At 45.6% G+C, this 14,782-nt stretch overlaps 1 protein-coding gene across 1 annotated transcript in view; it reads right to left on the bottom strand.

The window, feature by feature from the left end:
- Nucleotides 1–14,782, bottom strand: part of LOC124034896 (transient receptor potential cation channel subfamily M member 6-like) — a 75,337-nt gene that overhangs the window by 26,692 nt on the left and 33,863 nt on the right. Inside the window, 1 exon segment of the mRNA XM_046348296.1 lies at nucleotides 2,000–2,251. Coding sequence (XP_046204252.1) covers nucleotides 2,000–2,251 — 252 coding nt within the window.

Raw genomic sequence — 14,782 nt, 5'->3', positions numbered from 1 at the left:
GATCAGGTGCATCCGGTTTCCATTGATCATCCTTGTTTTTACACCTGTGGTAAATTCAATTGATTGGACATGATTTGGAAATGCCCACACCTGTCTATATAAGGTCCCACAGTTGACAGCGCGTGTCAGAGCAAAAACCAAGCCATGAGGACGAAGTAATTGTCCGTACAGTTCCGAGACAGGATTGTGTCGAGGCACAGATCTGGGAAAGGTTACCAAAAAATGTCTGCAGCGTTGAAGGTCCCCAAGAACACAGGGGCCTCCACCAAGTAAAGGGGTCTGAATACTTCCCTATGCTGTGGCATTAGGGCTGGCACAATTACCGTATAACTATGTAACCAACGGTTATGTATGAAGACCACCATGAAAATAAAATAACCGTCATAACTGTTTCCTTTTTTCTGGAACGAACAGCTGACTGAAGAAGAGATTGTCAGGCATTTGTGCGGTTGAGCCCGTTTCTGCGGTAACATGGACTCTTTACAACATAATGAAACTTTGTTGCTCCCTGCTGAAACAACCCTAGACAACGCCCCGCTCCCTGCAGCAGCAGCACACCTAGAAATATAATGAATAGAACGGGCTTGGAACATCTAAGCCTGGAAATTTGGCTAATAAACTCCCCCGCCATGGCTGGCTGGTAATTTCCATAGTAATCACATCACAAATCGCAAATCATAGGACATATTGATGGGTACACTTCCTGCTTTTATTTCCTGCTTTGATCCTATGGGTACACTCGCAATGGCCACCAGTACACCCATTATGCCATCAATTATTTGAATGGGGACGCCGGTTCTACTAATTCTATAATGGTGACCACAGTCATTTGGCTGACCAATAAATGTTATCCAAAATTCCATGACCGTCACATCCCTATGAGGCACAAGTCTGTTTGTTTTATCCTGGTGCTAGGGCGTCACACAAGGGTGCACATTTTAGTTGTCCAAGCAACAAAATAAAATCCCTGATTCTCATCAACAAGCCCTTGATTCGCTTTATCAGATATTTCATTGCTAGACTAGAACTACAATGTGCATCCCTTTGGGTCCTTATAAACCAGGGGTATTCAACTCTTACCCTACGAGGTCCGGAGCATGCTGGTTTTCTGTTCTACCTGATAATTAATTGCACACACCTGGTATCCCAAGTCTAAATCACTCCCTGATTTGAAGGGAACAATGGAAAAATGCAGTGGAACTGGCTTTGAGTGTCACACTCTGACCATTATTTACGTTGTTTGTTTCTATGTTTTGTTTAGTCAGGGTGTGATATGAGTGGGCATTCTATGTTGCATGACTAGTTAGTCTGTTTCTATGTGTTTTGGCCTGATATGATTCTCAATCAGTGGCAGGTGATTGTCTTTGTCTCTGATTGGGAACCATATTTCGGTAGCCTGTTTTGTATTGTGGTTCGTGGGTTATTGTCTATGTGATGTTGCATGTTAGCACTCAGTTTCTATAGCGGTCACGTGTGTCTGGTTAGTTTGTTTAGTTTGTTTAGTGTACTTCCGTTTTTTCCCCGGCTATAATTAAAAGTATGTATTCACACCACGCTGCGGTCTCCTCAAATGGACGATCGTGACATTGAGTTCCAGAGTTGTGTTTGAGGGCTATAGACCAAGATTCTAAAAACACTGGGCTGTGATTAGGTGGAGCTATGCATTTTATTTAACCTTTATTTAACTAGGTAAGTCAGTTAAGAACAAATTCTTATTTACAATGACGGCCTACCCTGGCCAAAACCTCTCCTAACCCGGACGACGCTGGGCCAATTGTGAGCCGCCTATTGTGATACAGCCCGGGATTGAACACTGGTCTGTAGTGACGCCTCTAGCACTGCGCTGCAGTGCCTTAGACCGCTGCGTCACTCAGGATCTCTATTACACTAACCCAGTAGGGTGTGCCTGAAATGGCTTACAAAAGTAGTGCACTATATAGGGAATATAGTTTTGTACGTACCCTAGATGTTAGCCCAAGGAAGGAAAGGCTGTACTCACCATCTTGGTGATCATGGTGAGGTAGTGTCCAGCGTGCTGGTTGACCGCTAGCAGGTCCAGCATCCGGACATACCAGAAGATGATGTCCAGGCAGTAGGTGATCCGCCCTGCCGTCCGGTAGGACCCGCTGTGCCAGCGCAGTGCCAGCCCCACCAGGAAGAGGAGGATGGCCAGGAAGTCAGACACGTTCCAGTACTCTCCGAACCACACCTTCAGCTTCTGACTGGGCTTCCTCGGCTCCGACATGAACACCTAACAGGCAGACAACCCACACATTTGTCACATTTACTGATTTATTGGACTTTTTTTATCATAAAAAGCCAGTACACACATTTAGGCTGTGTCCCAAATGTGTTCCCTCCTTAAGGCCAATGGGCTGCATAGTAGTAAAGTAAAGCCATTTGTTTAGGGGCTGCTGTTGATTATCTGATTAGCCCTAAACTTTTAAATTAGAATGAAATTTGACTCAACAATAGAACATGTAGAACTGTAGCTTGATCCAGCCATGGAATTGAAATCATACCTCTTTTGTCTCCCACAGCAATTCCTTGAATTACAATGGTGACTTAATACAAGACATTGTGTATGCATGTATTCTATGACCAGAATCAGAAGACCGCTCACACCGAAAATAAAAGGCGATGCAATGGATGCCAGTGTTAGCCACTTTTCCTAATTAATTCACATTACATGTAGTCCATTCATGTTGAAGCTAGTTGTATGTGACGGTAAATCACAACTTTTGTCTGCATTTTTTTTTGTTGCCAGCTTTGTTTGTCTTGCAGCTACATATTTGAGTTGTACTGGTAAATTGAGACAGTGAAGTAGTAGGATTGGGATACTGTAGCTACCAGTGTGGTCGTCTGAAATTGTGGAACAGCTGTGGTAAGACAGTTTAAACAGAAACGCGTCTGCAGCAAATGAACATTCACGGGCTAGTAGTAGAAGTACACTGAGTGGGTGCAGAGTAGAGGTCTGCGCGGGACTGATGAATTCAACCCGCTCCCGTCCCGCTCCGCAGCTTTTCATACCGCACCAACTGTCTGTCTCTGTCCGACTCCCACCCGTTACCGCAAGAACTGGTCCCGAACACAAGTCTCGCAATGTGATTTGAGTCATGTAACGCAGATCACTTGCCAGCCATGGTCACTATAGGCAATATCAAAATGTGCAGAAATAACCTAAGAAATGGGTTAAATTAGCAGAGCTTCTCACATGGACCATTATATGAGGCTATACAGTCGTAGTTTGAAAAGAGCAAAGTTAGAGAGATTTTCAATTTCTCTTGAGCTACGTTTTCATAGCCTACATTTTAGGAGTGCGATGATTTTTAACGGAGACAAATATGAGTGTCACTGACAAAAAAAGCCTTACCTTAAGGCTTTTCTACTTGTATATATTTTTTTAAACAAATTGAAATTCAAGATGTCACCCAATAATTTTCCAAACACTTTCACTGGCTGCCACTGCTCTTGCTCAACAAAAAAAATCCCTCTGTCTCATCACAACTTTTGGGGATATTTCAACAAAACGATTTTGTGGTAAATTAGACGTTAGATCTAGAATTTGTTACAAGTAGAAAAGCCTTAAGGTAAGGCTTTTTTAAGGCAATATAACTGTCACTCAGCTATATTGTGTACAAGTATAAAGAGCTCCACCGTACTATTAGGCCTACGATATGATTTACAGTGCCCTCAGTAATTATTCTTATTTTGGCTCAATGCTCAAAGTTTGGATTTGAAATCAAACAATGACTACGAAGTTAAAGTGCAATTGTAAATATACTTAAGTATCAAAAGTAAAAGTATAAATAATTTCAAATTCCTTATATTAAGCAAAGAAGACAGCTCCATTTTCTTGATGACATTTTTTACAGATAGCCAGGGGTACACTCCAACACATAATTTACAAGCGATGCATTTGCATTTAGTGAGTCTGCCAGGTGGTAGTAGGGATGACCACGTGTTCCCTTCATAAGTGCGTGAATTTGACCATTTCCCTGTCCTGCTAAGCATTCAACATGTAATGTTTACTTTTGGGAGTCGGGGAAAATATATGGAGTAAAAAGTACATTGTTTTCTTTAGGAATGTGGTGAAGTAAATGTAAAAAAAAAAAGTAAATAGTAATTTACAGATACCCCAAAAAACTACTTACAGTAAGTAGTATTTTAAAGTATTTTTACTTAAGTGCTTTACACCACTGATTGTTGAATTGTGAGGTGGCAGGTAGCCTAGTGTTGGGCCACTAATCGAAAGGTTGCCAGATTGAATCCCCGAGCTGACAAGGTAAAAATCTGTTGTTCCGCCCCCCGAACAAGGCAGTTAACCTACTGTTCCTAGGCCGTCATTGTAAATAAGAATTTGTTCCTAACTGACTTGCCTAGTTAAATACAAATTGTTTGTCAATTTCTCAGAGATTGTTACTACATTCAAATGTGATAGGAACAACTTCCATCTGTCTGCTACAAATTGGTATAACTACACTCAAAAAATGAGGGGTTCTGCTAAGATCCCCAAAGTTCTTTGGAGAACCTTTGGGTTCTTGGCACTGAACATGGCCCCAAAATGTTCTTCCAAGAACCCCATTGGAGGTAGTTGGTGGGGGATCTTGCAGGAACCTAACTGCCCAACTGAAACATTTGAATTTGAAAGAACAGCAGGTCTCGGCACTTACCCTAAATTGAGGAGGTCGTTACATTTCAGTTAAGGTTTGTCCCCATATGATCTAAATTGATATTGTTTCATGATGATACCATCTATCTTTTCATATTTTTGCCCGTCTTTCTAAAACAGAAAATGGACACAGTTCAATGGATATCAATCAACAAAGAGGTAAGAATATGTTGACGGCTAGCTGTATTGCGTGCAGATGACTGAACTGCTCACTTTGGTGTCTGTGTCTGCAGGTATATAGACGAGGAGGCGTACAAAGGTATGTCTATTGGTATGTTATGCAGATCACATTTACCCTCCTCCTCCCTTACCTCTTCAATGAATATCCCAGAGGCCTCTACATTATGCACAAGGTATGTGTATTAAAACCATTATCAAAACAGTTTTTTTCATTCACATTCACCACGAAGACCAAGGTGTGAATGCTGTTTTGTTAAATACAATCTGAAAAAAAATAACCCCTTTCACTGGATCCTCAAAGAACCTTTTGGGGTTAATTTCCTTAACTACCCCCTTATTATTATCATATTATTAATCATATGCATTAAAATAAACAATATTTTAGTTGTCAGTGTTAATGATTTTAGTGGCAAAGCAGAATGAAAAAAATCCAAATATGAGGTAAACTCCCAGCAGAGGCCCAAGTCAAATTGGTGTTTCCTCTGGCGTGTTGATGATAATGTGTTGATGTTCTCTGTATCTATAGCCAGAATTATTTTGTAGTGAATGTTGATCTAACAGGTTTCCTGTTATATTCATCAGAGGTGTAGGGAGGGTGAAGTCTGTGAATCCAAAATTGTTTTATTATACAGATGATTAACAAAACATGCACACAACAGTATTCACACCTTGGTTTTTGTGGTTATGTGAATGAAAAAAAACTGTTTTGATAATGGTTTTAATACACATACCTTGTCCATAACATTATGGCTTATAGGATATTCATTGAAGAGGGATGGGAGGAGGAGGGTAAATGTGATCTGCATAATAACAAACCAGTACCAATTGGCTTTGTTTGCCTCCTTTTCTGTATACCTACAGACACAAAAGTGACCAGTTCAGGCATCTGCACCCAATAAAGCTAGCCTTCAACATAATCTTATGGCCTACATATTCTTACCTCTTTGTTGATTGATATCCATTGAATTGTGTCCTTTTTCTGTTTTCGAAAGATTTGCACAAATATGAAAAGATAAATGGGTATTGTCATAAAACAATATCAATTTAGATCATATAAGGGACAAACCTTACCTTAACTTGAAGAGATCTTTACTTTTTCAGTTAAGTGTCTGCACCTGCTGTCCTTTTCAAATTCAAATCCAAATGTTTCAGTTGGGAATTTAGGTTCCTGCAAGAACCCCCACCAACCAAGGAGGTTCCTTGATGAACCCCACCGTCCTTTGGGGTTCTTGGAAGAACCTTTTGGGGGCCATTTTCAGTGCCAAGAACCCTAGGGTTCTTCGACGAACTTTGGGGATCTTAGAAGAACGCTTGTTGAACCCATCATTTTTTTTTGAGTGTACTTTGAAGTTTGTTAAATACCATGACTTACCAATACAGTTAGTAGAAAGAAAACACATCTAGCTACCAGAAAGAAACTGCTGAAAAACAACCCAACAGCACATAAATCAGCAACATGGGTTAGGGCAGTGTGCAGTGTGGTTGAGATTGCATCGTCTGTGGACCTATTTGGGCGGTAAGCAAATTGGAGTGGGTCTAGGGTGTCAGGTAGGGTGGAGGTGATATGGTCCTCGACTAGTCTCTCAAAGCACTTCATGATGACGGAAGTGAGTGCTACAGGGCGGTAGTCGTTTAGCTCAGTTACCTTAGCTTTCTTGGGAACAGGAACAATGGTGGCCCTCTTGAAGCATGTGGGGACAGCAGACTGGTATAGGGATTGATTGAATATGTCCATAAACACACCGGCCAGCTGGTCTGCGCATGCTCTGAGGGCGCGGCTGGGGATGCCGTCTGGGCCTGCAGCCTTGCGAGGGTTAACACGTTTAAATGTCTTACTCACCTCGGCTGCAGTGAAGGAGAGTCCGCATGTTTTCGATGCAGGCCGTGTCAGTGGCACTGTATTGTCCTCAAAGCGGGCAAAAAAGTTATTTAGTCTGCCTGGGAGCAAGACATCCTGGTCCGTGACTGGGCTTGTTTTCTTCTTGTAGTCCGTGATTGACTGTAGACCCTGCCACATACCTCTTGTGTCTGAGCCGTTGAATTGAGATTCTACTTTGTCTCTATACTGACGCTTAGCTTGTTTGATAGCCTTGCGGAGGGAGTAGCTGCACTGTTTGTATTCGGTCATGTTACCAGTCACCTTGCCCTGATTAAAAGCAGTGGTTCGCGCTTTCAGTTTCACGCGAATGCTGCCATCAATCCACAGTTTCTGGTTAGGGAATGTTTTAATCGTTGCTATAGGAACGACATCTTCAACGCACGTTCTAATGAACTCGCACACCGAATCAGCGTATTCGTCAATGTTGTTATCTGACGCAATACGAAACATATCCCAGTCCACGTGATGGAAGCAGTCTTGGAGTGTGGAGTCAGCTTGGTCGGACCAGCGTTGGACAGACCTCAGTGTGGGAGCCTCTTGTTTTAGTTTCTGTCTGTAGGCAGGGATCAACAAAATGGAGTCGTGGTCAGCTTTTCCGAAAGGAGGGCGGGGCAGGGCCTTATATGTGTCGCGGAAGTTAGAGTAACAATGATCCAAGGTTTTTCCACCCCTGGTTGCGCAATCGATATGCTGATAAAATTTAGGGAGTCTTGTTTTCAGATTAGCCTTGATAAAATCCCCAGCTACAATGAATGCAGCCTCCGGATAAATGGATTCCAGTTTGCAGAGTCAAATAAAGTTCGTTCAGAGCCATCGATGTGTCTGCTTGGAGGGGAATATATACGGCTGTGATTATAATCGAAGAGAATTCTCTTGGTAGATAATGCGGTCGACATTTGATTGTGAGGAATTCTAAATCAGGTGAACAGAAGGATTTGAGTTCCTGTATGTTTCTTTCATCACACCATGTATCATTAGCCATAAGGCATATGCCCCCGCCCCTCTTCTTACCAGAAAGATGTTTGTTTCTGTCGGCGCGATGCGCGATGTGTGACATTTGAGAAACGTGGATGAACGTCTCATTCTGATGTGAAACTGTGAGAGCTGGTAGAAAGAATCACTATGTAAAGTCTAATGCAGAGGAGGAACAGTCTATTATTGTGGGGGTCTAAAGAGATTCTCCAGTAGTTGTGTATACCTTTTAGCCAGCAGTTGTTAAAGTAGTGCTCAAGAGCCAAAAAGTGGTCCCAGAAAATTGCATACTACATCACATATGTACACAACGTCATTGCTCTCTCTCTCTCTCTCTTGCCACTTGCTAGCTGTCACTCAAATGGCAAGGGGCTGAAGCTCATTAGCTAGAACTCTAATTGCTAGGGGGCTTACCCAGGTGTGGGGAAAATGTAGGGATAATGGCACTGCACAGCCACCAGTAAACCGTCACTTTCAAACTAGGGATTTTGTGGCTAATTGAGGTAAAACTAATTCCGCTCATAGATTATGCATGTATAAACTACACATTAACCTATCCAGCCCAAAGCAGGAGGTTTATAAAATACTTGTTAGTCACCAAAATTCCGGCGCATCTCTTTAAGTCATACAAACATGATGTCAATAGATGTATCGGTCTTGATGAAATGAATGATAAGTGAAATATAGGTAACTATAGATTGCAAAAACTGGTGGCACTTATTGCCCCCGATGCAAGGTCCATTTAGCAATGCTCCTCTCCCCATTAGTAGGTATCCTCTTGGCTAATCTCTATTTCCTTTAGTTCATTTACGCACTACAAACACTCTCCTCAAAAGTATTAGCCTATTCCAGAGATCGCCTACTCCTATGTAGGATGTGACTTGAGAAGCACAATGTGGCTAGTGATTTGTTGGCTCCCTTGGCAACCTCTTGCCTCACGATGGTGACGTCATAAAGCATACTGTATAACTAATGACAGGCAGTGTGATTGGTTATCATTGTGATTCTCATGTGCTTGATGGTAAAGTTGAAGACCAAAAATAAGAACTTTATTTTCCCCGCAAGGGAACTTCGTTTTGGAGTGGTTCAGAAAATAAATAAATAACATAAACATAGTAGGTTAGGCTACACAGCAGCTACACAGCAGCTACACACAGCTACCAGGGCGCGCTCTCAGAGCATGTACAGAAAGACTGGCAGGGATATTAACAGTAATTTTCAACCTCTCCTTGTCCCAGTCTGTAATCCCCTCATGTTTTAAGAAGACCACAATTATTCCTGTTCCCAAGAACTCTAAGGCTTCATGTCACAATGACTACCGCCCTGTAACAGTCAACGTCTGTAATCATGAAGTGCTTTGAGAGGCTGGTTATGGCACACAGCAACTCCCTCTTCCCAGAAACCCTAGACCCACTCCAATTTGCGTACCGCTCCAACAGATCCATAGACGATGCAATCTCAATTGCACTCCACACTGCCCTCATCCTGTCATGTTTTGTCTTAGATTGTCTTGTCATTTTGCTTTCCCTCTGTTCATTTTCCCCCTGCTGGTCTTTTTAGGTTCGTTCCCCTTTTTCTCTCTCCCTTCCTCTCTCTCTTCTCTCTATCGTTCCGTTCCTGCTCCCAGCTGTTCCTATTCCCCTAATCAATCATTTAGTCTTCCCACACCTGTTCCCGATCCTTTTCCCTGATTAGAGTCCCTATTTCTCTCCTTGTTTTCCGTTCCTGCCCTGTCGGATCCTTGTCTATTGTTCACCGTGCTGTGTCTATGTATCGCCCTGTCGTGTCGTGTTTCCCTCAGATGCTGCGTGGTGAGCAGGTGTCTGAGTCTGCTACGTTCAAGTGCCTTCCCGAGGCAACCTGCAGTTCTTGATCAAGTCTCCAGTCTGTTCTCGTCATTACGAGTAGAATTATGCCTTTTGATTGTAAAGTTACTTTACTGGATTAAAAACTCTGTTTTCGCCAAGTCGCTTTTGGGTCCTCATTCACCTGCATAACAGAAGGATCCGACCAAAGAATGGACCCAGCGACTACAGATGCTCGTAACACTGCCGTCGAGATCCAAGGAGCCATGCTCGGCAGACACGAGCAGGAATTGTCTGCTGCTCGCCATGCCGTGGAGAACCTGGCCGCTCAGGTTTCCGACCTCTCTGGACAGTTCCAGAGTCTTCGTCTCGTGCCACCTGTTACTTCCTGGCCTGCCGAGCCTCCGGAACCTAGGGTTAATAACCCACCTTGCTACTCCGGGCAGCCCACGGAGTGCCGCTCCTTTCTCACCCAGTGTGATATTGTGTTCTCTCTCCAACCCAACACATACTCTAGCGAGAGAGCTCGGGTTGCTTACGTCATTTCACTCCTTACTGGCCGGGCTCGAGAGTGGGGCACAGCTATCTGGGAGGCAAGGGCTGATTGTTCTAACAATTACCAGAACTTTAAAGAGGAGATGATTCGGGTTTTTGACCGTTCAGTTTTTGGTAGGGAGGCTTCTAGGGCCCTGGCTTCCCTATGCCAAGGTGATCGATCCATAACGGATTACTCTATAGAGTTTCGCACTCTTGCTGCCTCTAGTGACTGGAACGAGCCGGCGCTGCTCGCTCGTTTTCTGGAGGGACTCCACGCAGTGGTCAAAGATGAGATTCTCTCTCGGGAGGTTCCTTCCAGTGTGGACTCTTTGATTGCTCTCGCCATCCGCATAGAACGACGGGTAGATCTTCGTCACCAAGCTCGTGGAAGAGAGCTCGCGTCAACGGTGTTTCCCTGCTCCGCATCGCAACCATCTCCCTCCTCTGGCTCAGAGACTGAGCCCATGCAGCTGGGAGGTATTCGCATCTCGACCAAGGAGAGGGAACGGAGGATCACCAACCGCCTGTGCCTCTATTGCGGATTTGATGGACATTTTGTCAATTCATGTCCAGTAAAGGCCAGAGCTCATCAGTAAGCGGAGGGCTACTGGTGAGCGCTACTACTCAGGTCTCTTCATCTAGATCCTGTACTACTATGTCGGTCCATTTACGCTGGACCGGTTCGGGTGCTACATGCAGTGCCTTGATTGACTCTGGGGCTGAGGGTTGTTTCATGGACGAAGCATGGGCTCGGAAACATGACATTCCTTTCAGACAGTTAGACAAGCCTACGCCCATGTTTGCCTTAGATGGTAGTCATCTTCCCAGTATCAGATTTGAGACACTACCTTTAACTCTCACAGTATCTGGTAACCACAGTGAGACTATTTCTTTTTTGATTTTTCGTTCACCTTTTACACCTGTTGTTTTGGGTCATCCCTGGCTAGTATGTCATAATCCTTCTATTAATTGGTCTAGTAATTCTATCCTATCCTGGAACGTTTCTTGTCATGTGAAGTGTTTAATGTCTGCCATCCCTCCCATTTCTTCTGTCCCCACTTCTCAGGAGGAACCTGGCGATTTGACAGGAGTGCCGGAGGAATATCATGATCTGCGCACGGTCTTCAGTCGGTCCCGAGCCAACTCCCTTCCTCCTCACCGGTCGTATGATTGTAGTATTGATCTCCTTCCGGGGACCACTCCTCCTCGGGGTAGACTATACTCTCTGTCGGCTCCCGAACGTAAGGCTCTCGAGGATTATTTATCTGTGTCTCTTGACGCCGGTACCATAGTGCCTTCTTCCTCTCCGGCCGGGGCGGGGTTCTTTTTGTTAAGAAGAAGGACGGTACTCTGCGCCCCTGCGTGGATTATCGAGGGCTGAATGACATAACGGTTAAGAATCGTTATCCGCTTCCCCTTATGTCATCAGCCTTCGAGATTCTGCAGGGAGCCAGGTGCTTTACTAAGTTGGACCTTCGTAACGTTTACCATCTCGTGCGCATCAGAGAGGGGGACGAGTGGAAAACGGCGTTTAACACTCCGTTAGGGCATTTTGAGTACCGGGTTCTGCCGTTTGGTCTCGCCAATGCGCCAGCTGTTTTTCAGGCATTAGTTAATGATGTTCTGAGAGACATGCTGAACATCTTTGTTTTTGTCTATCTTGACGATATCCTGATTTTTTCACCGTCACTCGAGATTCATGTTCAGCACGTTCGACGTGTTCTACAGCGCCTTTTAGAGAATTGTCTCTACGTGAAGGCTGAGAAGTGCTCTTTTCATGTCTCCTCCGTTACTTTTCTTGGTTCCGTTATTTCCGCTGAAGGCATTCAGATGGATTCCGCTAAGGTCCAAGCTGTCAGTGATTGGCCCGTTCCAAGGTCACGTGTCGAGTTGCAGCGCTTTTTAGGTTTCGCTAATTTCTATCGGCGTTTCATTCGTAATTTCGGTCAAGTTGCTGCCCCTCTCACAGCTCTTACTTCTGTCAAGACGTGTTTTAAGTGGTCCGGTTCCGCCCAGGGAGCTTTTGATCTTCTAAAAGAACGTTTTACGTCCGCCCCTATCCTCGTTACTCCTGACGTCACTAGACAATTCATTGTCGAGGTTGACGCTTCAGAGGTAGGTGTGGGAGCCATTCTATCCCAGCGCTTCCAGTCTGACGATAAGGTTCATCCTTGCGCTTATTTTTCTCATCGCCTGTCGCCATCTGAGCGCAACTATGATGTGGGTAACCGCGAACTGCTCGCCATCCGCTTAGCCCTAGGCGAATGGCGACAGTGGTTGGAGGGGGCGACCGTTCCTTTTGTCGTTTGGACAGACCATAAGAACCTTGAGTACATCCGTTCTGCCAAACGACTTAATGCCCGTCAAGCTCGTTGGGCGTTGTTTTTCGCTCGTTTCGAGTTTGTGATTTCTTACCGTCCGGGTAGCAAAAACACCAAGCCTGATGCCTTATCCCGTCTGTTTAGTTCTTCTGTGGCTTCTACTAATCCCGAGGGGATTCTTCCTTATGGGCGTGTTGTCGGGTTGACAGTCTGGGGAATTGAAAGACAGGTTAAGCAAGCACTCACGCACACTGCGTCGCCGCGCGCTTGTCCTAGTAACCTCCTTTTCGTTCCTGTTTCCACTCGTCTGGCTGTTCTTCAGTGGGCTCACTCTGCCAAGTTAGCTGGTCATCCCGGTGTTCGAGGCACTCTTGCGTCTATTCGCCAGCGCTTTTGGTGGCCGACTCAGGAGCGTGACACGCGCCGTTTCGTGGCTGCTTGTTCGGACTGCGCGCAGACTAAGTCGGGTAACTCTCCTCCTGCCGGTCGTCTCAGACCGCTCCCCATTCCTTCTCGACCATGGTCTCACATCGCCCTAGACTTCATTACCGGTCTGCCTTTGTCTGCGGGGAAGACTGTGATTCTTACGGTTGTCGATAGGTTCTCTAAGGCGGCACATTTCATTCCCCTCGCTAAACTTCCTTCCGCTAAGGAGACGGCACAAATCATCATCGAGAATGTGTTCAGAATTCATGGCCTCCCGTTAGACGCCGTTTCAGACAGAGGCCCGCAATTCACGTCACAGTTTTGGAGGGAGTTCTGTCGTTTGATTGGTGCGTCCGTCAGTCTCTCTTCCGGGTTTCATCCCCAGTCTAACGGTCAAGCAGAGAGGGCCAATCAGACGATTGGTCGCATACTACGCAGCCTTTCTTTCAGAAACCCTGCGTCTTGGGCAGAACAGCTCCCCTGGGCAGAATACGCTCACAACTCGCTTCCTTCGTCTGCTACCGGGTTATCTCCGTTTCAGAGTAGTCTGGGTTACCAGCCTCCTCTGTTCTCATCCCAGCTTGCCGAGTCCAGCGTTCCCTCCGCTCAAGCGTTTGTCCAACGTTGTGAGCGCACCTGGAGGAGGGTGAGGTCTGCACTTTGCCGTTACAGGGCACAGACTGTGAGAGCCGCCAATAAACGCAGGATTAAGAGTCCAAGGTATTGTTGCGGCCAGAGAGTGTGGCTTTCCACTCGCAACCTTCCTCTTACGACAGCTTCTCGTAAGTTGACTCGCGGTTCATTGGTCCGTTCCGTGTCTCCCAGGTCGTCAATCCTGTCGCTGTGCGACTGCTTCTTCCGCGACATCTTCGTCGCGTCCATCCTGTCTTCCATGTCTCCTGTGTCAAGCCCTTTCTTCGCACCCCCGTTCATCTTCCCTCCCCCCCTCCCGTCCTTGTCGAGAGCGCACCTATTTACAAGGTACGTAGGATCATGGACATGCGTTCTCGGGGACGGGGTCACCAATACTTAGTGGATTGGGAGGGTTACGGTCCTGAGGAGAGGAGTTGGGTTCCGTCTCGGGACGTGCTGGACCGTTCACTTATTGATGATTTCCTCCGTTGCCGCCAGGATTCCTCCTCGAGTGCGCCAGGAGGCGCTCGGTGAGTGGGGGGTACTGTCATGTTTTGTCTTAGATTGTCTTGTCATTTTGCTTTCCCTCTGTTCATTTTCCCCCTGCTGGTCTTTTTAGGTTCGTTCCCCTTTTTCTCTCTCCCTTCCTCTCTCTCTTCTCTCTATCGTTCCGTTCCTGCTCCCAGCTGTTCCTATTCCCCTAATCAATCATTTAGTCTTCCCACACCTGTTCCCGATCCTTTTCCCTGATTAGAGTCCCTATTTCTCTCCTTGTTTTCCGTTCCTGCCCTGTCGGATCCTTGTCTATTGTTCACCGTGCTGTGTCTATGTATCGCCCTGTCGTGTCGTGTTTCCCTCAGATGCTGCGTGGTGAGCAGGTGTCTGAGTCTGCTACGTTCAAGTGCCTTCCCGAGGCAACCTGCAGTTCTTGATCAAGTCTCCAGTCTGTTCTCGTCATTACGAGTAGAATTATGCCTTTTGATTGTAAAGTTACTTTACTGGATTAAAAACTCTGTTTTCGCCAAGTCGCTTTTGGGTCCTCATTCACCTGCATAACACATCCACCTAGATACTAAGAATACCTATGTGAGAATGCTGTTCATTGACTACAGTTCAGTGTTTGTCCACACACTATTGTCCACTCCAAGCTCGTCAACAAGCTTAGGACTCTGGGACTGAACACCTCCCTCTGCAACTGGATCCTGGACATCCCGACGGGCCGACCTCAGGTAGTGAGGGTAGGCAACATCACATCTGCCACGCTGATCCTCAACACGGGGACCCCACAGGGGTGTGTGTGTTTTGTCCCCTCCTGTACTTCATGTTCACCCAGGACTGAGTGGCCATGCACGAATCC

This window comes from Oncorhynchus gorbuscha, linkage group LG05, assembly GCF_021184085.1.
Source record: "Oncorhynchus gorbuscha isolate QuinsamMale2020 ecotype Even-year linkage group LG05, OgorEven_v1.0, whole genome shotgun sequence".
NCBI lineage: Eukaryota > Metazoa > Chordata > Actinopteri > Salmoniformes > Salmonidae > Oncorhynchus > Oncorhynchus gorbuscha.
The sequence above is the reverse complement of the archived record's forward strand: the minus strand, read 5'-3'. Positions and strand labels throughout refer to the sequence as shown.